The 24,463-nt window shown below is 46.0% G+C and overlaps 1 protein-coding gene across 3 annotated transcripts; it reads left to right on the forward strand.

Moving 5' to 3' along the window:
* The first annotated feature begins 745 nt into the window (after window positions 1–745).
* On the forward strand, window positions 746–22,807 carry GP6 (glycoprotein VI platelet). 3 transcript variants are annotated; one of them, XM_042968590.1, is made up of 8 exons: window positions 747–1,589; window positions 5,797–5,832; window positions 5,955–6,224; window positions 8,709–8,993; window positions 15,009–15,062; window positions 17,878–17,937; window positions 21,526–21,576; window positions 22,096–22,807. In XM_042968590.1, exons 1-8 carry the CDS (start codon window positions 1,556–1,558, stop codon window positions 22,329–22,331), a joined length of 1,026 nt encoding a protein of 341 aa, XP_042824524.1. In that variant the 5' UTR covers window positions 747–1,555; the 3' UTR covers window positions 22,332–22,807. The 3 variants fall into 3 exon arrangements, with proteins under 3 accessions (XP_042824525.1, XP_042824524.1, XP_007080714.2); XM_007080652.3 differs by having other exon boundaries at window positions 749–1,589; window positions 5,955–6,212; XM_042968591.1 differs by lacking the exon at window positions 5,797–5,832 and having other exon boundaries at window positions 746–1,589.
* The last annotated feature ends 1,656 nt before the right edge of the window (window positions 22,808–24,463 follow it).

Raw genomic sequence — 24,463 nt, forward strand, 5'->3', positions numbered from 1 at the left:
ACGTTTTCTTCTAAGCTCACATTTTCCCATTTGAGTAGGACTAAAGCTGTATCTGCTTCTCAGTCTTGTGTGAGGGTCAAAGGAGGTGGTGTCTGAAAAGTGAGTCAGGTTACAAAGAAATATTTGGACACCCAAGTTTCTATCTTTTTTTTAAAAGATGTTTGTTTATCGGGGCACCTAGTGGCTCAGTTGGTTAAGCACCCAACTTTGCCACAAGTCATGATCTCACAGTCTGTGAGTTTGAGCCCCGCGTCGGGCTCCGTGCTGACAGCTCAGAGCCTGGAGCCTGTTTCCGATTCTGTGTCTCCCTCTCTCTCTGCCCCTCCCCCGTTCATGCTGTCTCTCTCTGTCTCAAAAATAAACATTAAAAAAAAATTTTTTTAAATAAATAATTTTTTTTGTTTATTCTTGAGAAAGAGACAGAGCATGAGTGGGGAGGGGCAGAATGAGACAGGGAGACACAGAATCCGAAGCTGTCAGCACAGAGCCTGACATGGGGCTTGACCCCATGAACTGTGAAATCATGACCTGAGCTGAGGTCGGACACTTAACCAATTGAGCCACCCTGGTGCCCTTATTTATTTATTTTTTAATGTTTGTTTATTTTTAAGAGAGAGAGAGAGAGAGACAGAATATAAGTGGGGGAGAGGCAGAGAGAGAGGAAGCACAGAATCTGAAGCAGCTTGCAGGCTCCGGGCTATCAGTGCAGAGCCCAACGTGGGGCTTGAACCCATGAACCACGAGAACATGACCTGAGCCGAAGTTGGATGCTCAACCGACTGAGCCACCCGGGTGCCCTGTGCACCTAAGTTGATCTTGCCTTTGGAGTCCCTGAATGATCTAACCCAGTGGTTCTCGACCGGGCGTGATTTTGTCCTCCAAGGGACAGGTGGCAATGTCTAGATATTTGCAGGTTGTCACAACTGGAGAGGGTGTTGTGCTGGTGATATCTAGTGGATGGAGGCCAGGGATACTGCTGAACCTCCCAGAAGCACAGGACAGCCCGTCCCTACATCGACAATCACCTGGTCCAAATGTCAATAGCACCGAAGTTGGGACACCCTGTATAACCTCTATGATAACCTCATCAGCCTCAGCATTTTGCACTCTTGATTCCAGCCACACTGTTCACTTCCTGGTTACGCGAAAATGCCAAGCTCTTTGCCTCATCGAGGCTTAGGGGCATGCTAAACATGCTGCTATTCCTTCGTGAAAACTTCTTACCGCCGGGGATAATCTCAGATGTCCAACGGAAAGCTCCATGAAACCATCCCGTGAAGGAGACCCTTTAGCTAGCATTCCATCTCAACGCCTCAGGAGGCAGACACAGTACCACCTTGGGCTGGTGGGAGAAGATAAACGAGCTTCTGCGAGCTTGTGAGCAAGTCACGCTACTGAGGGGACGTCTCCAGCTTCATGAGCCGCAATTAGGAAAGGCCAGGCTGCTGGGGGAAGGGAAGAGAGGGTTCTGGATCCTCACCACATCCTGTGTCTCTGCTCCCACTCCCTGCAGCCTCCCTCCTGGGCTACAGAGCTCTGGACGGGCTGAAGGACCATGGCCCTGTCCCTGTCTGCCCTTCTCGGTCTCGGTGAGTCCTGAGGGCTGTTCTGGGAAATGCCGCGGGACAGGCAGTGGGCTATGAGACTCAGAATGTTTTAAAACATTGGATCGGAAATGGATTTCAGGGCAATTTGGGGGACCTATGAGGGCCCTTGTTGGGTGGGAAAACAGGGCCCCAGGGAGGTGGTGTTTGTCTGTTGCTCTGTTATATTCTCTTCATGGCTCGGTTGGGAACCGTACGGGTCTTCGGCTTGGGGTTCTAACTTTGTCTCTATGTACCATGTTTTAAAAATGGACTTGGTGACATCAGGACTAGATTCTGTCAGCAAACCCTGTAGCACTGGAGGAAATAATCTGCCATTCGCAACAACACAGATGGACCTTGAGGCCACGACGCTAAGCGAAATAAACCAGGCGCAGAAAGTAAACACTGCATGATCTCACATATATGTGGCACCCCAGAAAGTCTAGCTCACTAAGGCCGAGAGAGTAGACCAGTGGTTGCCGGGGGTTGGGTGGGGGGGAAACGAGGAGGTAGATGGACAGAGAACAAACTTCCAGTTATAAGATGAATGAGTTCCTATTTCTCCAGAAGAACATTCTTGCTAAAAGGACAGAGGCTCCAAGGGGCCAAGCAGGAAGGAACAGCTGTGTTCTGGGGATAAGAAAACGCCATGAGCGCAAACTGCCTGTCAGTCATTCGTTAACACACCCTCATGTAACACTTACTATGGGCTGGGTGTTATTCCATGGGTTTTTTTTTTAATGTTTGTTTATTTATTTTTGAGAGAGAGAGAAAGCACAAGCTGGGGAGGGGAGAGAGAGAGAGAGAGAGAGAGACACAGAGAGAGAGACAGAGGGAGGAGGGCAAGCAAGCACGGAATCCAAGAACCACGAGATCATGACCTGAGCCGAAGTCGGAAGCTTAAACAAATGAGCCACCCAGGTGCCCCTCGACTAATTTTTTTTTAATCAGTTAGCTTAACAATTATATTAATGTTCACCTATCTCATGTTTACTCTGGTATGTGTTATAGCTCAGTAATTTTGCTTAACAGAGAACAGCTACCTTTGCCCTATCCCGATGTTACCTCACTTATCCTCTCACCGTGGCCGCTGCTATGAGCTTACTACAGAAGCTGAGCACATCTCAGGTGGACTATGCATTAAGATTCTGTTTTCCTCATCCACCGGTGTCTCCAATTCTTTTTTTTTAATTTTTAAACATTTTAATTTATTTTTGAGAAACAGAGAGTGTGAGCGGGGGAAGGGCAGAGAGAGAGACAGAGAGAGAGAGAGAAAGACAAAGAATCTGAAGAGGCTCCAGGCTCTGAGCCATCAGCACAGAGCCCGACGCGGGGCTCGAACTCACAGAGTGTGAGATCATGACCTGAGCTGAAGTCGGGCATCCAACCGACTGAGCCACCCAGGTGCCCCCGTGTTTTGTTTTGTTTTGCTTTGTTTTTTTAAACAGACATTTAACTCACCTCTTCCCCACAGCACTCTGAGTAGGTAGGGGCTATTATTACCTCCATTTTATGGAGGAGAACACTGAGGCCCAGAGGGATTAAGGAACTTGTTTAAGGTCGCATATCTAGAACTTGAATAAACTAAAGAATCTGGTGCCACGTTCACATTCTTTACCACTGAAATATGCTGCTGGTGTTAGAATCTACCTCCTACTGGCTGCAGGACAGTGGACAGGAGACTGTCTCTATAGGCTGATCTATAAAATGGGGCTTACAGCGGTCCCTAACTGGTAGGATTGCCGTGATTCAGAGTGCATACAGGAAGCGCTCAGAAGGGCACCTGGAATACCTCCAGTCACGTTAGAAGGTTGCAGGGAAACCCATGGAGAGGCTGAGAGGGGCTTGTGTCTTGGGCAGTGGACAAAGATGTGGGTAGAGCGTGGGTATAGGGAGCAGAACCCGGGGCTCAGAGGGGGGCTGGAGATAAGCAGTCATCCGCTGAGCCCTGGAGTCAGGGATCATCCAGGTTCAGCCATTTCCCATCTGTGTGAGCTGAGAGAAACTGCGTCGCCTCTCTGTCCAGCTTCCTTATGTTTATAATCAAAACGATAACTACTCCCCCTTCTAGTGTGTGCGCATGTGTGCATGAGTGTGTGTGTGTGTGTGTGTGTGTGTGTGTGCGCAAGGATAAGGGTTACCAGACAAAACACAGCAAATCTCAGGGAAATTTAATTTCAGAGAAACAACAAATAATTTTTTTAAGCCTATGTATATCCTATGCATCTCATGGGTCACACTATAAAAAAATATTCACAGTTTTTCTGAAATTCACATTTAAGCGAGAGTCCTATGTTTTTATTTGCTAAATTTGGCAATACTGGTGAGACTAAAACAGGAAATGCTACCAACTCAGCTGAAAGATTAAAAGAAAAAAAAGAGTCTTAGCTTGAGAGAAAAAAGGCAGCTGTTCAATGTAAAGAAGGTAGAAGGAAAATGGGGGAAAGGCGCCTCTAAGGGAGAAAGCGGAATTCATAGATTATACAGGTTGACAGGTGTATAAAATTACATGGGAGACTATTGGGAACCGTGTAAAGAATCAGACATTAGGGGGGCGCCTGGGTGGCTCAGTCGGTTAAGCGTCCGACTTCGGCTCAGGTCATGATCTCGCGGTCCCTGAGTTCGAGCCCCGCGTCGGGCTCTGTGCTGACAGCTCAGAGCCTGGAGCCTGTTTCAGATTCTGTGTCTCCCTCTCTCTGACCCTCCCCCATTCATACTCTGTCTCTGTCTCAAAAATAAATAAACGTTAAAAAAAATTAAAAAAAAAAAGAATCAGACATTAAGGTCAAGGAAAACTACGAGGATGGACATAAGCCAGGCAAATAGTGACTCTAGGAAAAATATACAAGGCCAATACTACAATCCTCAGGCATGAATAATATTTGTTCACTCATAATAATGCAATTATACTTAAAAGTTTACTTATTTATCTTGAGAGAGAGAGAGACACAGCATGAACGGGAGAGGGGCAGAGAGAGATGGAGAGAGAAAATCCCAAGCAGGCTCTGCTCTGTCAGTACAGAGCCTGACACAGGGCTCAAACTCACGAACCATGAGATCATGATGGAACTGAAATCAACAGTCGGGGGGCACTCAACTGACTGAGCCACCCAGGCACCGCCCCCCCCCCGGGATATGGGTTAAAACAGTGGGGAATCCATGATTAACACACCTCCAGATCTCTTGACAAGATATAATGCAACAGACCCCATCTGGATCTAATGCACAGCATGGTGATAAAGCCAACGATGCTGTGTTGCAGAAAATCCTAAGGTTTCTCACCACAAAAAAAGAGAAATGGGAATTATGTGACATGATGGAGGTGTTAGCTAACAATGTGGAGGTAATCATTTTGTGATATATAAATGTATCAAATCAACACACACACACACACACACACACACACACACACATGCCTTCAATTTATACAATGTTATACACCCTGCACACAGCGCCCTTTTCAGAGAGAAGGTAATTCTCTTTATGGTTGCCAAAAGTGTGTGCATTAGGAGCAGGGCAAGGAATCTCTGGTTGGCTTTTTAAAAATTGTGGTTGGAGAGCCTGGGTGGCTCAGTCGGTTGAGCGTCCGACTTTGGCTCAGGTCATGATCTCCCAGCTCATGAGTTAGAGCCCCACGTCAGGCTCTGGGCTGACAGTTCGGAGCCTGGAGCCTGCTTTGGATTCTGTGTCTCCCTCTCTCTCTGCCCCTCTTCTCCTTCACACTCTGTCTCTCTCAAAAATAAATAATAAAAACACTAAAAATGTAAGGATTGTGGTAAAATAACAAACAGCATAAAATGTATCATTAATAACATTTACTACATTCACAATGTATACAACCTCCACTGCTACCTCTATCTTGTTGCCAGACGTTGTAACCACTCTCAAAGGAAACGGTGTCCGTGACAATCCCCTTTCGATCCCCCCTGCCCCCAGCCCCTGGCAACCACACATCTACTTTCTCTGGGCAGCTTTACTTATTTAGCACGCTTCAGGTAAATGGAACCCTACAATATGCAGCCTTTTACGGCCGGCTTCTTCCGGCCCTTAAATTATGTGTGTGTGTGTGTGTGTGTGTGTGTGTCCTCAAAAAAATAAAAAATGAGGACAAGAGAAAATGGATGCATGCAAATGTCTTACCACCTGCTCTGCAGGTGTGAGTGTGGGCTCTGCGAGGTCCTAGCGTTTGGTCCTTTTCTTCTCTGCTCAGGGCTGTGTCTGGGGCAGGTGGTGCAAAGTCGGCAGGGTGAGTCCTGGATCCCTCTGGGTTCAGCCTGCACGGGGGAGGGGCGGGCGGGCAGGGTGAGGGCCCCGGGAGGAGGGGTCTGTTTGGAAGGCGCCCTCCACCAGGCTCCCCTTCCCTTCCAGTCTCTCTGCCCAAGCCCTCCCTCCACGCCCTGCCTAGCTCCCTAGTGCCGCTGGAGAAGCCGGTGACCATCCAATGCCAGGGGCCTCCGGGTGTGGACCTGTACCGCCTGGAGAAGCTGAGGTCTGGGAAGTATAAGGATCAGGCCGTCCTCTTCATCCCGGCCATGAAGCAAAGTTTCGCCGGGTGCTACCGCTGCTCCTACCAGAACGGGACCCGCTGGTCTCCCCCGAGCGACCGGCTGGAGCTGGTGGCTACCGGTACCTGGATGGGTGTGTGTGTGGGGGGGAGGGGGTGGCTGCACCTGTGGCCTGGGGGCTCCAGGAAGGCCAAAAGGGGGATGGTAATGACAGTGAACCCCGAGTCCCAGGGGCCCGGATTAGTTAGGATGGGGCGAGTAGGGCCCTAGCCTTGCCCATGCATTTAGGGGAGGTGCCGACCGCCTGCAGTGATCCTCATAATATGTCTATGTAATATCTTTCTAAAACAATCAAAATCAACACAAAAACATTCACGCTGAACAAAATATCACGCTTTTTTAAAACGTTTTATTTTTTGAGAGATGGAGAGAGACAGAGGCATGAGCAGGGGAGGGACAGAGAGAGAGGGAGACACAGAATCCGGAGCAGACTCCAGGCTCCAGGCTGTCAGCCCAGAGCCCGGCCTGGGGCTTGTACCTATGAACTGGGGGATCATGACCTGAGCCGAAGTCGGTGGCTTAACCCACTGAGCCACCCAGGTGCCCTCATATCATGCTTTTAAGTAAAGGCAGAACCTGGCAGTGTGTTTTCAAGCCATATCTGAGCCTGATGCAAAAGGAAACGGGTGTAGGCTCTAGCCACATTCTTTTTTTTTTTTTAATTTTTTTTAATGTTTATTTATTTCTGAGACAGAGAGAGACAGAGCATGAGTGAGGCAGGGGCAGAGAGAGAGGGAGACACAGAATCAGAAGCAGGCTCCAGGCTCTGAGCTGCCAGCACAGAGCCCGACGCGGGGCTCGAGCTCACAAACCATGAGATCATGACCTGAGTCGAAGTCAGTCTCTCAACCCACTGAGCCACCCAGGCACCCCTACTCTAGCCACATTCTAATGCATTTTTATTTTTTGATGGCATAAAGTGTTTGCAGCTTAGGCTTTTATTTCTAATATATTTTTTAAATGGTTCTATTCCAGATAGATTTTGAAAATATCATTGATGAGTTTGCTTCCACGAAAGCCAGGAGAGTCTGATGATAATAAATTCTTTTTTTTGGGGGGGGGGTAGGGGGAGGAGAGTGGTACAAATGAAATAAACTTAGAATAATTCACGAGTTTTAATAACTTGGTTTTTCAGTATTTTTTTCAACTATGTTAATAGTGTGGAAAAAATTAACCATAGAAATACACAAAAGTGGGGCGCCTGGGTGGCTCAGTCAGTTAAGCATCTGACTTCAGCTCAGGTCACGATCTCGCGGTCCGTGAGTTCGAGCCCCGTGTCGGGCTCTGGGCTGATGGCTCAGAGGCTGGAGCCTGCTTCCGATTCTGTGTCTCCCTCTCTCTCTGCCCCTCCCCCGTTCATGCTCTGTCTCTCTCTGTCTCAAAAATAAATAAACGTTAAAAAAAATTAAAAAAAAGAAATACACAAAAGTGTTTTGAACCTTTTGCCTCAGGCTCCACTAGGCACAGTTGGAATCTTTGTTTAAAATCTTGATATTTTGTTCACTATGAATTATTTGCATTAATTTTGGTTTGACGAATGCATTGAAATATTATTTATCTTCATTGCTGAGGGTTTTTTTGGCACCCCTTTAAACTTCGCATAGCCTAATCCCTGAGCCAGCGCAGTGGTCCGTATGCCCCACGCAAGGGTACCCGCTTTGCCTTTGGGGCTGACTCAAATGCTACCTTCTCATTAAGTATATCCCTTCCTATTCACAATTGCCTCCAAGTTTAATTTTTTCATGTTTATTTATTTTTGAGAGATAGAGAGAGAGGCAGAGAGACAGAGGGAGACACAGAATCTGAAGTGGGCTCCAGGCTCTGAGCTGTCAGCACGGAGCCCGACGCGGGGCTCGAACTCATGAACAGCAAAATCATGCCCTGAGCTGAAGTCAGATGCTTAACCAACTGAGCCTCCCAGGCGCCCCTCTGCCACTTAGTATATTATGGTTTTGGGCAAGCTATTTAGCATCGTACACCCAAGTTCCCTTTTTAAAACCGGGGTATTCATAGCGACGAATTCACTATGCTTTTGTGAGGCTTCAATGAGGCGATATGAGTCATAAGCTTGGAATGACCCCTGGAAGCTGGCATTTTGATACAGGTTTACAACACAGATTGTGTTCTGTAACACTGGCTTGCAGTGTGAGATGAGCTTCAGTTATTTTGTTACTACCATCATAGTTGGGGAGCTGGTGATCCAGTAGGCACTCTGCTAAACGCTTGATACATAATGCTTCATCCAGCCATGCCCATTTTATAGTAAAGAACACTGAGGCACAGAGAGAGGGGGAGACTCATCTCCAGGCGCCCCCCCTTCCCCCCCCCCCTCCAGCTCCTCGGTGACAGAACCAGGATTTGAGTCTGGGCACTGTGATGTGACTCTGGTCACACTCCCTTAAACTTTTTGTGAGCAGGTAGCAGGGCGAGTGCGTTCTCTAGGAGGGAAACACCTGCCAAGTTCCCTAGTTCTTAGGAGGTGGGGGGACCTTCCCATACTCAGGCCTGACACGCTGGCCACTGTCTTTAATACCAGAGCTCTCTTTTTCTTCCCCAGGAGTTTACGCCAAGCCCTCGCTTTCAGCCCAGCCTGGCCCAGCCGTGTCCCCAGGAGGGGATGTCACTCTACAGTGTCGCAGCCAATACGGTTTTGACCAATTTGCTTTATACAAGGAGGGGGACACTGGCCCCTACAAGGGACCTGAGAGGTGGTACAGGGCCGATTTCCCCATCATCACAGTGACTGCTGCCCACAGTGGGATCTACCGATGCTACAGCTTTTCCAGCCAACACCCATACCTGTGGTCAGCCCCCAGCGACCCCCTGGAGCTTGTGGTCACAGGTGAGGGAGGTGCAGACCCCGCCTTTCTTCTGCAGCCCTTGCAAACTCTGCTGGAAGTTCCAGGGGGAGGGACCAGCAGGTGCACAGGAGGTGGGAGACCAGGAGAAGCCTGAGGCGTTGGAGGGTGTATTCGTTTCCTAGAGCTGCCTTAGCAAATCACCACCAACCCACTGGCTTAAAATAGCCCAAATGTATTTATTTGTAATGTGTATTTATTTATTGAGGGGGGGGAGGGAGAGAGAGAGAGACAGAATGAATACAGAGCAGGCTCTGCACTGCCAGCACAGAGCCTAACGCAGAGCTTGAACTCACGAACTGTGAGACTGTGACCTGAGCCGAAATCCAAAGTCAGACTCTCAGCCGACGGGGCCACCCAAGTGCCCCCACAAATGTATTATCCCCTTACGCTTCTGGAGGTCAGGTCCCAAATGGGTCTCACAAATGGGACAAAACAAAGCCGTCAGCTGGGTTGTGTTCCTTCCAGAGGCCCCAGGGAGGAATCTCTCCCCTGCCTCTTCCAGCTGTTAGAGGTCCCTGCATCCCTTGGCTCCCGTGGTCCCTCCCTTTATCATGAAAGCTGGCAGTGTAGCATCTTCAGTCTCTGACTCCTTCAGTCTCAGACTTGTCTGCCCCTCTCCCCCTTCTGCTTCCACTTTTAAGGACACTGCGATTACACTGGGTCCACCTGGATAATCAGGATAACCTCTGCACCCCGACATCCTTAAGTGCACCTGCAAAGTCCCATTTACCATGCGAGGTGCCGTATTCACAGATTCTGGGGGTTAGGACACGAGCATATTTGAGAGGTTGTTATTGTCTCTACTACAGAGTATATATACTAGAAAAAATAATTCTTAATACTACAGAGAATGTCTTGTGTCTCATCTAGGTTTCAAAACAAACAAACTTAAAACACACACACACACACACACACACACACACACACACACACACACACAAGCAAATAGCAGCAAAAAACATAGGGGAGTGACTTAAAAAGTGTCCGTGTTCCAGGAAGGAAACTGGCTCCCTTCATACAGTCACCATCCTTTCAGCCTTTCTTATTCGTAAGAGTCCAAGTGCGAGGTATCTTTACGACAAAGCCTGCCGCTAAGCCCTTTGCATCAACTGATACAAATGTAAAAACCATTGTTGATACTTTATGTTCACCACTGTTTTGTGGTTATGTGCCTTCCCAAGTATCGAAGCAACTGAATTATTTAAAGTTTGTTTATCTATCTATCATCTATCTATCTATCTATCTATCTATCACCTATATTTAAATTCAAGTTAGTAAACATACAATGTAGTCTTGGCTTCAGGAGGAGAACTCTGTGATTTATCTCTTACTTATGACACCCAGTGCACATCCCGAAAAGTGCCCTCCTTAACGCCCATTTATTAAAAAAAAATCTCTAATCATCTCAAGCCCCATCATGAGGCTTGAACTCACCACTGGGAGATCAAGAGTTGTGTCCTCTTCTGACTGAGCCAACCAGGCACCCGGCAACTGAACTGTTTAAAATGCCCCAATGTACAAAAGAGTAATGATTCTATCTATTAGCAAGGGGAAAATTCTTCTCCTTCTGGTCCTCAGTGGATGAATAAAGTTAGTACAGGGTAAAATGAAAATGTATTTGTACTTAGACCTATTTTCATTGAAATCTAGCTAGTGAGGTCATTATTCACTACAAATTGCCTTCCATTCTTTTTTTTTTTTTTTTTTTTTTTTTTTAGTTTAAATTTTAGTTAACATACAGTGCAATATTGGTTTTGGGAGCAGACTTTAGTGATTCATCACTTACAACACCCAGTGTGCATCCCAGCAAGTGCCCTTCTTTTTTTTTTTTTTTAATTTTTTTTTAACGTTTATTTATTTTTGAGACAGAGAGAGACAGAGCATGAACGGGGGAGGGTCAGAGAGAGGGAGACACAGAATCCGAAACAGGCTCCAGGCTCTGAGCTGTCAGCACAGAGCCCGATGCGGGGCTCGAACTCACGAACTGTGAGATCGTGACCTGAGCCGAAGTCGGATGCTTAACCGACTGAGCCACCCAGGCGCCCCGCAAGTGCCCTTCTTAATGCCCATCAGCCGTCTAGCTCATCCCCCACTAACCTCCTTCCATCAACCTTGTTGTTTTCTATCGTTAAGAGTCTCTTGTGGTTTGATTCCCTCTTCTCTTCCCTCACCCCTTTACCATCTGTTCATCTGTTTTGTTTTTAAATTCCACATATGAGTGAAATCACAGAGTATTTGTCTTGCTCTGATGGACTTGTTTCACTTAGCATCATACACTCTAGTTCCATCCATGTTGTGGCAAATTCTTTTTTTTTTTTTACAGCTGTGTTATTGAGGTATGGCTTTTAGACCTAAAAGGTTACCCCTTTTGGGATGCCTGGGTGGCTCAGTTGGTTAAGTGTCTGATTGTGGCTCAGGTCACGATCTCACGGTTCATGAGTTTGAGCCCCGCGTCGGGCTCTGTGCTGACAGCTCGGAGCCTGGAGCCTGCTTTGGATTCTTTTTTTTTTTTTTTTTTTAATGTTTATTTATTTTTGAGACAGAGAGAGACAGAGCATGAACGGGGGAGGGTCAGAGAGAGGGAGACACAGAATCCAAAACAGGCTCCAGGCTCTGAGCCGTCAGCACAGAGCCCGACGCGGGGCTCGAACTCACGGACCGTGAGATCATGACCTGAGCCGAAGTTGGCCGCCCAACCGACTGAGCCACCCAGGCGCCCCACCTGCTTTGGATTCTGTGTCTCCCTCTCTCTCTGCCCCTTCCCTGCTCCTGCTCTGTCTTTCTCTCTCTCAAAAATAAATAAACATTAAAATTTTTTTTAAAAAGTTACCCTTTTTAAGTGTCCACAGTTTTTAGTAAGTTCATGGAGTTGTCCAACCATCACCACAACCCAGTGTTAATCCATTTCCATCACCTCTGAGGGGTCTCTGGAGCCTGTTTATAGTCGTTTTCCATGCAACCACAAATCTACCTTCTAGTTCTATAAATCTGCCTTTTTTTTGGGGGGGGGGAGAGGGGAGTTTCATATATATGGGGTCCTATAACATGCAGCCTTTTGCGACTGGCTTATTTCACTCGGCCTAGTGTTTGTGAGTTTCGTGCGCATTGTGGCAGGTATCCGTCTTTCATTCCTAAAGCGTGCCTCTTTCCAAAGAGGACAGCGTAGTTCATAAAGAAAATGGGGTGTATAACACACAATGGAAGAGCTGTCACGCAGCCTTAAAAAGGAAGGCGATCCTGGCATGTGCTCCAGTATGGATGAACCTGGAGGCTGTCACACCGTGTCAAGTAAGCCAGTCGCACAAGGACATATACTGTCTGGTTCCACTCACATCAGGCATCTAAAGGTAGTCAGCATCACGGAGGCAGAGAATGGAGAGGGGGTTGGCAAGTCAGGCGAGGAGAGAAGGGGAGTTAGTGTGCAATGGGCACAGAGTTTCAGTTTTGACAGATGAAAGAGTTCTGAGACTTCCCGCACGACAATGTGAATGTACGTAATACCACTGACTATACACTTAAATGTTTAAGATGGTACATTTAATCTAAGTGATTGTAACTGCCCTTAAAATAACACGAACATTCAAAGGAAGACACTTCTGCGTTTTTGCTGTAATACTCAGAGGCATTTTCTTCTAAGTATTGGTGTCCTTTCCCACCACATGCCTCCTACCACATCTTTTTTTTTTTTTTTTTTATGTTTATTTTTGAGAGAGAGACGGAATCTGAAGCAGACTCCAGGATCTGAGTTGTCAGCACAGAGCCTGACATGGGGCTCGAACCCACGAACCATGAGATCATGACCTGAGCTGAAGTCAGACGCTCAACCAATTGAGCCACCCCGGTGCCCTTCCCTTAACTTTTTTAACTAAACAAATGTAAAAATGGAGATATAAGGGACGCGTAACACTGTATAAGATGTTAGAGCAAGCTGATTTGATACATTTATATATTGCAACATGATTACCACCAGAGCATTAGCTAACCTCTCCATCCCCTCACGTAATTGCCTTTGCTTCTTTGTGGTGAGACCATTAAAGAACTAACCTCTTGGCAACTTTTCTGTAATACGGTGCTGCTGACAGTAGGCTGTGCATTAGTCTCCAGGACGTATGTTTACCTACCGGTTGGGGTTTGCAAGACTTTATACCTTTGCCCTCTTTTGAGCGTTTGCCAAACCACAGCAAGAGGAATCCTTTCAGAAGAGCTTGTCAAAAATCAGATGATGGTCATGCCTTTGTTGACTCCCTGGCACTCACTCCTCTCCAAGCCCCTCCTTTGCCTGATTGCCTGACCTACTGCCCCTCCCTCATTTACTCTGCTCTAGATACGCCAGCATCTTGTTTTTTTTCAAACACTCTTTTTAAATTGAAGAATTGACATACGATAGTGTGTTAGTTTCAGGTGTACAACATAGTAATTTGATACTTGTATGCATTATGCAACGGCCACCACGATAAGTCTGGTTACTGTCTGTGACCATATAAAGTGGTTAGGATAGTATCGACTACATCCTATCTTGCTTTTCCTTGAATATGCAGGCTCGTTATGTCCTCAGGGACTTTGCACTTGCTGGGACACTTTCTCTAGATATCCTTTTATTTTTATTTATTTTTAAATGTTTATTTATTTTTGAGAGAGAGAGAGAAAGAGAGACAGAACCTGAGTGGGGGAGGGGCAGAGAGAGAGGGAGACACAGAATCCGAAGCAGGCTCCAGGTTCCGAGCTGTCAGCACAGAGCCCGACGCGGGGCTGGAACCCACGAACTGTGAGATCGTGACCTGAGCCCAAGTCGGACGCTTAACCAACTGAGCCACCCAGGCGCCCCGCCCAGATATTCTTACGGCTCATTCCATTTCTCCTTCAGGCCTTCAGTCAAAAGTCCCATTCTTGCCTCTCTGATGCACTCTGCTACCTTCTCTGCCTTAATTTTTCTCCATGGCATCTACACCTGTGCATACATCATACCGATTTATGGTGTTTATCATCTGTCTGACCCCGCCTCCTGGAATGTGAGCTCCAGAACATAGCAGGTGCTTAGCAAATTGGAATGTGAGCTCCAGAAAGACAGACGTTAACTTCTGTTTTCTTTTCCGCTGTATCCCCACCCCCACCCATAGCTCCCAGAACATAGCAGGTGCTTAGCAAATAAACCACTAATCCTCCTGCCTCTATAGATTTTTTCCTTTTTTGGGTCCCTGTTCACTTATTGCTTTTTTAATTGCATATATTTCAAAAGTGCCTATGCTGTGGCTGGTGCTTTGCTGGGGACTGCTTGAAACTCTATATGGTATTTTTTTTTCTCTCTCTCTCTCACACACATATATACACACAGACACCTAATACTTACATATAGTAATTAGAGCAAACACTCTTCGTGATGCATCCAGCACAACATGTATAGTCGTGACTGTGATGTGCGTTATGAATTAGACGTACATGGTGCTGTTAGGAGCTAAAGAGGAAGCAGTTTGGGAAGGTTTCTCTGAATAATCAATGTTTGATGTGGATCTCAGGGCAGAGGAAGAGGTAACCAGGTGGGTGGAGTAGTGAGATGGGCTGCAGGCATATAGGGTCGTGTGAGCAAATGTCCTGGGGTAGAAAGGGGCTGTGTCTTGTTATACAGCCATCACCCTTTCTCCCTGTATCGCCTCCCCCGTCCCCACATGTATCCATAGCTTCTGCCTCTTTACCTGCTTTTCCAGGACACAAGAGTCAGTTTTACTCCAAGGGACGAAGTAAGGTGCAGATCACAGAGATCCAGGAAAAGGGACAGAACAGGGGTTCGAAGAGCAAGGAAAGGAGCTACAGGGGTTGTCATTATTAATTAGCCCCCGAATGTGCTAGGTGTGCTATTTAATACCCGTGACAGTCCAGTGATGTGACCTTTCTCATATTCCTTTTCTAGGTGAGGAAACTGGGTCACAGAAATGCTTCATTATTTACTCAGGACCCACAGCTGACACAGCACAGAAGTCTCTCTTTTTCTGATTTCCTAGGGACTTCTGCGACCCCCGGCTGGTTACCCACAGAACCACCTTCCTCTGTGACAGGTAAATTCTGGAGGATTCATCCTGGTGTCTGGGGTATAGACCCACAGACCCCTTCTTTTCTTTCTCCCCTTTATCTGTATTTCTTAATTTTTTTAAAAATTTTTTTAACGTTTATTTATTTTTGAGTCAGAGAGAGACAGAGCATGAACGGGGGAGGGTCAGAGAGAGAGGGAGACACAGAATCTGAAACAGGCTCCAGGCTCTGAGCTGTCATCACAGAGACCGACGTGGGGCTCGAACTCACGGACTGCGAGATCATGACCTGAGCCGAAGTCGGCCGTTAACCGACTGAGCCACCCAGGCGCCCCTCTGTATTTCTTAATTTAATTCACTTCTCTCTTTCACACATTTGATATATTTAAAAATTGCTTATTTCTGCCTATAAAGAAGGCGAGTATAATAATGTATGTAACAATATTAGGCATTTTAAAAAAATGTTTATTTATTTTTGAGACAGAGAGAGACAGAGCACAAGCAGGGGAGGGGCAGAGAGAGAGGGACACACAGAATCCGAAGCAGGCTCCAGGCTCCAAGCTGTCAGCCCAGAGCCTGACTCAGGGCTTGAACTCATGAACTGCCAGATCATGACCTGAGCTGAAGTCGGACGCTTAACTGACTGAGCCACCCAGGCACCCTTCCTGGACTCTAGTTTTTGAGTCTCTGATTCCATTGGCCAGTGGTTCTCAAAGATTAGGGGGCCTGAGAATCACCTGGAGGTGATCTAGGTTTCTGGACCCCATGAGTTCCTGATTCAGAAGGTCTGCGGTAGGGTCCAATTATGTCCATTTCTGACACTTTTCCAGGTGATATGGATGCTGCTGATCTGGGGATGTCACTTTGAGAACCATTGGATTAAAGTTTGTGTGAGCCATAGTGTGCCCCCATCTTCAAAGGCATCTCAGTGGATTCCAGTGTGTAGGATACCAGCCTGTGCCTTAAGAAATTGTACATCAGGCTGTGGCATCTCTAGCATTCCCTGTGTGTTGGGGATAGACCCAAATCCCAAGGAATAGAAGCAGGCTGAAAAGAGCCAAGGAGGAGGAGAAAGTGCTGACATGTGAGGTTGAGAACAATATGGGGGCTGTCATGCCAAATGAGGCACCCTGTGTGTGTGTGTGTGTGTGTGTGTGTGTGTGTGTGTGTGTGTGTATTTCTCATTGGAATTTTAAAACTTTTGAGATGTAGGTCCACAAGAAGTTACAAAGACAATACAGAAAGATTTCATGTATCCTTTGCCTACATTTCCCCGGTGGTTACATCTTGCATAATTGTAGTTCGACATAAAAACTGGGAACCTGACCCTGACACAATATTTGTATTCAGTTCTCCAGCAATGTATCACATGTGTAGATCCGTGTAACCACCACTGCACTCAAGATACAGAACTATTCCATCCTGGAAAGATATCCCTGAGGCTACCCCTTTGTAGTTACATGCACCCTCTCCCCTCCTACCCCTGGCAAGTGCTAGTTTGTTCTTCTTCTTAATGTCATTTTGGGAATGTTTTGCATAAATGGAAAGGTCCACATAGCATGGAATGTTTTGAGGCTGCCTTTTCTCACTCAGCACGATGATCTGAGGTCCACCCAAGTTATTATGATTATCAACAGTGTGTTCATTTTTATGGCTGAGTAGCATTCCATGATATGCACATACCGCCTGTTTAATCTAAATTCAACCCAAAATTTATTTTTTTAATTAAAAAATTTTTAACATTTATTATTGAGAGACAGAGAGAGACCCAGAGCATGAGCAGGGGAGGGGCAGAGAGAGGGGGAGACACAGAATCCCAAGCAGGCTCCGAGCTGTCTGCACAGAGCCCAACATGGGGCTCGAACGCACCAACTGTGAGATCATGACCTGAGCCAAAGTCAGACGCTTAACTGACTGAGCCACCTAGGCACCCCGACGACCCAAAATTTATTAATGAAACTCACAGGAAGAGAAATAACGGAGAACCCATAATATCCAAGCTCTTTTTATACCACAGATAGGCGAGCATAAGCTAGGCTTTGATGAGCTGATTCTGCCATAATAAAGGACCTCGGAGACTTTCCCCACCCTCAACAGGAGCTATATATTTATAGGTTGAGGGGTTTTAGGAAATATTTTGGTGCCCATGGAATCGGGAATGTCCCTGGTTAAGAAAATGACCTTAGGAGGGAAGGGAGCCTCTTATGCTCGGAGACTGATATCAGCCACTGAGCTTGCACAGACCTACTGATCCATTTCTTATGTTTTTAGTTGAGTTGTAACTCACATACCATGAAATTCATCATACCCACCAGAATGCTAATCAATAATAATAATAATGCACAGCAGTGTTGGTGAGGATGTGGAGAAACTGGAACTCTCAGACACTGCTGGTGGGAATAAAAAGAGCCACGGCTGCCATGGAAAATGGTCCAGCCATTTTTTCAATGGAAGAATTGTCACATGACCTTATCACAGAACTACCACAGGACCCAGCTATTCCACTTGTTGGGATATAGCCCCCCCAAAATTTAAAAAATGAAAGATGTTCATTCACACAAAAACTTGTACATAAATGCTCATAGCGTTACTCATAATAGCCAAAAAAGAGGAAATAACGTAATGCCCATCGATGGATGAATGGATCCATTTCTTACTAAGCCACTGATAGAAAACAACATGTTCTTACAGCCCTTCTGTGTTTGTTTCTCCTCAGTGTCTGTACAAAGTGTGTCAGAGAAAGGGGTTGCAGGAAGCCCAGATATCTCAGAAGGGGTATGGAGTGTAGGGACTCACTGGGAAGACCTGACGTGATCCACTGTCTTATTACCCTCTTGTTTAGAATTCCCAGAAGCCTCCAGGAAACTGAACATCTCATTTATCAACAAAGGCTCCACAACTGGTGAGTAACCAGGCACTCAGAGCCCAGCAGAAAAGAGTATGAGAACTGGTTTCTCTCTCATCACCTAGGGCCGTGGGCTTCTAGTCTGCTTCAGGAAACCACCTGACTTGTCCAAGGAAAATCCTCGGTCTGAGGATCAAGGATGGGATAGAGGTGGGCTCTGAGCTTGGGGACAGAGGAGCATTCTGGATAATGTGGCCGTTTCAAAGATGGCGGAGCCAAGGTTATGAGGGGAAGACCATCACTCATTCCTTCTGACTTTGCTGTGGTCCATGTGTGTAATCTTGTTTCCTATTGCTCAGTGTATCCTCTTACTAACGCAGTCCCACACAACATGCTTCCCTCATGCTGTAGTTCTCTTTCCCCTCGCTTTTCCTGGAAAAAGTCTCCATTTCTGTTGAGACAAAAAACCTTGGCAGATCCCCTGAGGACAGGTTAGATATCTCTGCTCTACCCAACTCTAGCTCTCTGGTAGACTCCTGAGGCCAGCAAGTTCTTTCTAACACCCTGGTGAGATTCTCCACCATCCTGTTTCAAAATAGCCTTCTGGGTTCCTGAAGATGATGAGAAGGAAAAACGGGCAGAAGGTTTATTTGAGGAAATTATAGCTGAAAACTTCCTTAATCTGGGGAAGGGCACAGACATTGAAATCCAAGAAGCACAGAGAACTCCCACTGAATGCAACAAAAGCTGGCCATCACCAACACATCATAGTCAAATCCACAAAATACACAGAAAGGGAAAGAATCCTAAAAGCAGCAAGGGAAAAAAAGTCCCTACCCTACAAGGGAAGACATAAGGTTCGCAGATCTGTTCACAGAAACCTGGCAGGCCAGAAAGGAGGGGCAGTATATATTCAATGTGATGAATGCTTGTGGAAAATATGCAGCCAAGAATACCCTATCCAGCAAGGCTGTCATTCAGAATACAAGGAGAGAGAAAGTGTTTCCCAGACAAACAAAAACTGAAGGAGTTTGTTACCAGTAAACCAGCCCTGCAAGAAATATTAAAGGGGACTCTTTGAGTTCGGGGGGGGGGACCCAAAAGTAACAAAGACTACAAAAGGCCAGAGAACATCACCACAAACATGAAATCCACAGATAACACAATGGTGCTAAATTCGTATCTTTCAGTACTCACTCTAAACGTCAATGGACTAAATGCTCCAGTCAAAAGACACAGGGTATCAGAATAGGTTAGAATACAAGACCCATCTATATGCTGCTTACATTTTAGAGCTAAAGACACCTGTATATTGAAAGTGAGGGAATGGAGAACCACCTATCATGCTAATGGTCATCAAAAGGAAGCTGAGTAGCCATACTTATATCCAACAAACTAGATTAAAACAATTTTTTTAATGGTTATTTATTTCTGAGACAGAGAGAGACAGGGCATGAGAGGGGGAGGGGCAGAGAGAGAAGGAGACACAGAACCCAAAGCAGGCTCCAGGCTCTGAGCTGTCAGCTCAGAAGCTGACGTGGGGCTCAAACTCACAGACCATGAGATCATGACCTGAGCTGAAATCGGATGCTCAACCGACTGAGCCACCCAGCTGCCCCCAACGAACTAGATTTTAAACCAAAAACTGTAGTAAGAGATGAAGAAAGGCACTGCATCATATGTAAGGGGTCTATCCAACAAGGTCTAACAATTGTAAATATTTATTCCCCCCCAATTTGGAAGCACCTAAATATATAAATCAATTAACAACGAACATAAAGAAATCATTGATAATAATACAGCAATAGGAGGGGACTTTAACATCCCACTTACAACACTGAACAGATCATCTAAGCAGAAAATTAAACTATTAAACTAGTCTCAAACTATTAAAAAATATATAAATGGAAGGAAAACTTCCAAACTCCTTCTACAAGGCCAGCATTACCTTTCTTTTTAAAATTTTTATTTTTGAGAGAGAGAGAGAGAGAGAAAGGGAGAGAGAGAGAGAGAATGAGCAGGTGAGGGGCAGAGAGAGAGGGAGACACAGAATCTGAAACAGGCTCCAGCCTCTGAGCTGTCAGCACAGAGTCTAACATGGGGCTCAAAGCCACAAACTGGCTCATCATGCAGCCAAGCCACTAGCTCATCATGACCTGAGCTGAAGTCAGATGCTACAGCATCTGAAATTAACAACTCAGGAAACAATAGATGTTGGCGAGGATGCAGAGAAAGGGGAACCCTCTTGCACTGTTGGTGGGAATGCAAACTGGTGCAGCCACTCTGGAAAACAGTATGGTGGTTCCTCCAAACGTTAATAGTAGAACTACCCTATGATCTAGCAATTGCACTACTAGGTATTTATCCGAAGGATACAGGAGTGCTGATTCAAAGGGGGCACATGCACCTTAATGTTTATAGCAGCACTATCGACAATAGCCAAAATATGGAAAGAGCCCAAGTGTCCATCAACTGATGAATGGATAAAGAAGATGGGGTATATATACACAATGGAATATTACTCAAAGATAAAAAAGAATGACATCTTGCCATTTGCAATGATGTGGATGGATTTAGAGTGTATTATGCTAAGAGAAATAAGTCACAGGAAGACAGATATGTGATTTTACTCATGTGTGTAATTTAACAAACAAAAACAGACGGACATATGGAAGTGAAAAAAAGAGAGAGGGAAACAAACCATAAGAGACTGTTAATGACAGGGAACAAACTGAGGGTTGATGGGGGGGATGGGCTAAATGGGGGATGGGCATTAAGGAGGACACTTGTTATGATGAGAACTTGTTATAGGTATGTGATGAATAACTAAACTCTACTCCTGAAACCAATATATTGCACTGTATGAAACTGGAATTTAAAAAAAAAACTAAAAGAAAATCCTTCTGAATTCCTAATCACCCTTAGGATATAGCTCAGGCTTCTCAGCTTAATGTTCAATGCTTTTAAATCCAATGCCATTAGATCAGCCACTGTTGATTCCTTCAGTCTTCATTCCTCATGCAAACCTCAGCCATACAGAGTCAGATGAAGCTCTTCTGGGTACTCGACATCTCTTTGTGACCCTGCAGCCAAGCCACTAGCTCTGCCTTTCCTTCCATTTACTCATGGCTTCAGTCCCTCAGGAAACCTTTTCTGACACTGGGTTATGCAGTTTCCTCTGTCCTATGGACTACCTATTACACCGATTTTCACAGTATATTAAAACATGCACCTGTCTGATGAGTACAGCTGAACACCTGGAAAGTCTCTGGGGATACTTGTGGAGTGACAGAAGGAGGGCTAGCATGTATGGGGTGCTTATGATATGTCAAGCACTGCGTCTCATGCTGTTATTATTGTTATTGGCTTAATTTTCACATTAACCTGTGATGCATTATAATTATTTTCACTGGACAGATGGGATAACTGACTCAAGACGTTGAGTCACGTGGGAGAGGCTCCACATCTAATTCGTGACAGATCTGGGGTTCAAATCTGGATAGCCTGACTCTGTAGTTCATGCTTTTCTTATAGCCATGAGGTTTTGCCTCCCAAGTGCATATTTTCAGGATAGGGGCAGGAACAGGGCTAGAGGAGATGGTCTCATCTCTTTAAACTCCCCCCCTCACCCTTTTTGACTCCCAGAGCCTTCCAGGAATATCACCATCTTTCCAAAGGGGTCAGACTCTCCAATTGGTGAGTAACGGGTCCTCCCTGGACCCTCCCCATTCCCATTCCTGTGTCTTCCCCTAAAGCCGACTGCTTTTCCTGTATGAAAGCTAACGCTCTATGATCTTGGGTCCTGGTGGGTAAAATATTAAGGGTAAATATCAGCACTTGGAACTCAGAATTGATCATTAACATCGGGGGGTGGGGGAGAGGTTGATATTTTCTAGAGGATCAGAGAAGGATAAATTCCATCCATCTCTTCTTCTACCCCTTGTAACAATCTTTTCTTCTGCAATTAGCCAAATAACCAGAGAGCGACTGTGTGTGGGGAGGGAAAGTATGGGAAGAGGTGATGTTTATAGAATAAGTATCCAGCCTTGGTGAGGAGGGGAGGGGGCTTCTAGTAAGGAGACTGGCATTGTAGGTAGCAGAGAATAATAGGATCTTAGATGAGGGTTATGGCTACGAGGAATGCAAGATGTCCCTTGAAGTGGGTCCTGAAGATGGGCTTTTATAACCTGCTCTAATGTCTTTTCTCTCCTCCAGGTCTTGCCCAGCAGCACTACACCAAGGGCAATCTGGTCCGGATATGCCTCGGGGCTGTGATCCTAATACTCCTGGTGGGGTTTCTGGCAGAAGACTGGCACAGCCGAAAGAAACCCCTGCTGCACTTGGTCAGAGCTGTCCACAGGCCACTCCCACCCCTTCCACAAACCCAGAAGCCACACAGTTGGCAGGACAAGGGTCGACCAGATGGCTATACCCATGGGTGCCACAACTAGAACCCCAAGGCTTGGCTATATCTGTGAGACAGGGATTGTGAAGACCATGTGTGGAATGTAAGATCAAGAGGGTAGGGGCTGTGGCTGTGGAGAAGGAGGGCCATGGGGCCCCTCCTTGGTGCCCCATCAAAGAGCTGTTGAGCCAGTGTCTATGGCTTTCTGAGGACTCCCTTCACTCGGGATTAGAGGTATCTAGAGGATGTTACCATCTCCTTGCTCCTATCTGGCACATTGTGGATCTAACGGGACCACCACACTGACCTTTTCCTTCAACCTTTTCTGATACATGTTCTGGATTGACCTCCACTGTCCTCAACACTCACAGCTGACCTTGTTCTATCCTCTGCACAAAACCCTCCCACACTTCCCTGTTAGCCCCTGTGCTTTCTCCGCATATCCACGAATATAAACCTATAGCTCAGATGGTTAATTCAGACTAGTACTCATTTCCTGAGCCCATCAGCCTAGCTTCTCTCCTAACCAGAAACATCTGGTCACGTGTGTGAGCACTCAGGTCTTGCCCCACCATACCCATGCCTTCCCACCCTGAGATGTCCTTCTCTTTGGTCCCAAATGCCATTTCCTTGGACATGGTCTCTGGATTCATCAATTTATGGTCACATCCTCCTCCTATCTTGCTCCATAGTTAATAACCACACTCACAGATGGGGCACCTGGGTGGCTCAGTTGGTTAAGTGTCCAACTTCAGCTCAGGTCATGATCTCACAGCCCATGGGTTTGAGCCCCACAACAGGCTCTATGCTGACAGCTCTCTGCCCCTCTCCCACTCTCTCTCTCTGTCTCGCACGTGTGCGCACGCACACACACACACACACTCTCTCTCTAAAATAAATAAAAATACTAAAAATAATTAAAAAAAAAACAACCACTCTCACAGAATCTCTAACTCACAGGAGGAATGGGCAGAGCATCTGTCCCTAAGTTAATTATGTACACAGGCTACTCAGTTTCTTTTCCCTTAAAGGGGGGTTGGCTAGATTACAGTGGATGTCAACCTTGGGACATCTTGCACAGCATCTGAAGATATTTGGGGGCAAGGGGAAATGCTGGTATTTAGCGGGTAGAGAGTAGAGATGCTTCTCTTTCTCTCTCTTAACAGAACATACTCTTGGTGAGAGATACACTTAAGATAACAAAGGATTATCTGGTCCCAAGTGTCAATAACGCAGATCTTGAGAAACTCTTGGCTAGCAGACGCTGAGGTTCCTTCCTAGCTTTTAAAGAATAGTATGCCTCTACTTCTTCTTTTTTTTTAAAGCATTTTAGAAAAAATGTTTATTTTTGAGAGAGAGCGCGAGCAGGGGAAAGGCAGAGAGAAAGGGAGACACAGAATTGGAAGCAGGCTCCAGGCTCTGAGCTGTCAGTGCAGAGCCTGATGCGGGGCTCAAACTCCTGAACCGTAAGATCATGACCTGAGCTGAAGTCAGACACTTAACTGACTGAGCCGTACAGGCGCCCCTCTATTTCTTATTTTAACAACCCCATCTGCTCCTACTAAAGGCACTCACGAAACCTCAGACCCTGAGAATGAAGATGCTCTAGGAAAAACCTACATTCAGCTGAACAAGAGGCCTTGAGACAGAAACAGAAAGAAGGAAACCTGTGGGAAGGTCCAGGAGCCCACGCTGTATGCAGTGACATCACAGAGATGATACACAAGCACGTTCAAGGGCGGTTTGAAGGGGACATCTGGGAACGTGGTGTATTTGGTGAGAATGATGAACCGATGAACCCCGGGGATGAAACAGGAAAGTAGGAGGAATGAAAGAGTAATTGACAAATTAGCGCTTAATAAAAAAGTGATTCTTAACAATTAATTGCCTTAAGGAATTTTGGGATTCTGTAGGTCACAATGAGATAAGGAGGGCTAGATGGGGAAAGGGCTACGCACACCATGAACTTATGTTTTCTGTAAGGGGGGAATTGTTAAAAAGTTAATAAGAGCAATGATGTGATCATATATGTGCTTCATTGAAGTGCTTAAGAATGCTACAAAATATCGTAGGATTTGTAGGAGAAATACTCTTGATGAGGAATACCTATAGATAGCTATCCATGCAGGTCAAGAAATACCAGAGCCAGGCAGTGACTGGCAAAGTGAACAGACTGAT

This window comes from Panthera tigris, chromosome E2 (assembly GCF_018350195.1).
Source record: "Panthera tigris isolate Pti1 chromosome E2, P.tigris_Pti1_mat1.1, whole genome shotgun sequence".
NCBI lineage: Eukaryota > Metazoa > Chordata > Mammalia > Carnivora > Felidae > Panthera > Panthera tigris.

Excerpts from the sequence above, each read along its gene's own strand:
- GP6 (XM_042968590.1), top strand. The coding sequence starts at position 1,556 with ATGGCCCTGTCCCTGTCTGCCCTTCTCGGTCTCG. Across the intron at positions 5,833-5,954 it reads GGTGGTGCAAAGTCGGCAGG|TCTCTCTGCCCAAGCCCTCC; the intron begins GTGAGTCCTGGA and ends CTTCCCTTCCAG. Across the intron at positions 6,225-8,708 it reads GGCTACCGGTACCTGGATGG|GAGTTTACGCCAAGCCCTCG; the intron begins GTGTGTGTGTGG and ends TTTCTTCCCCAG.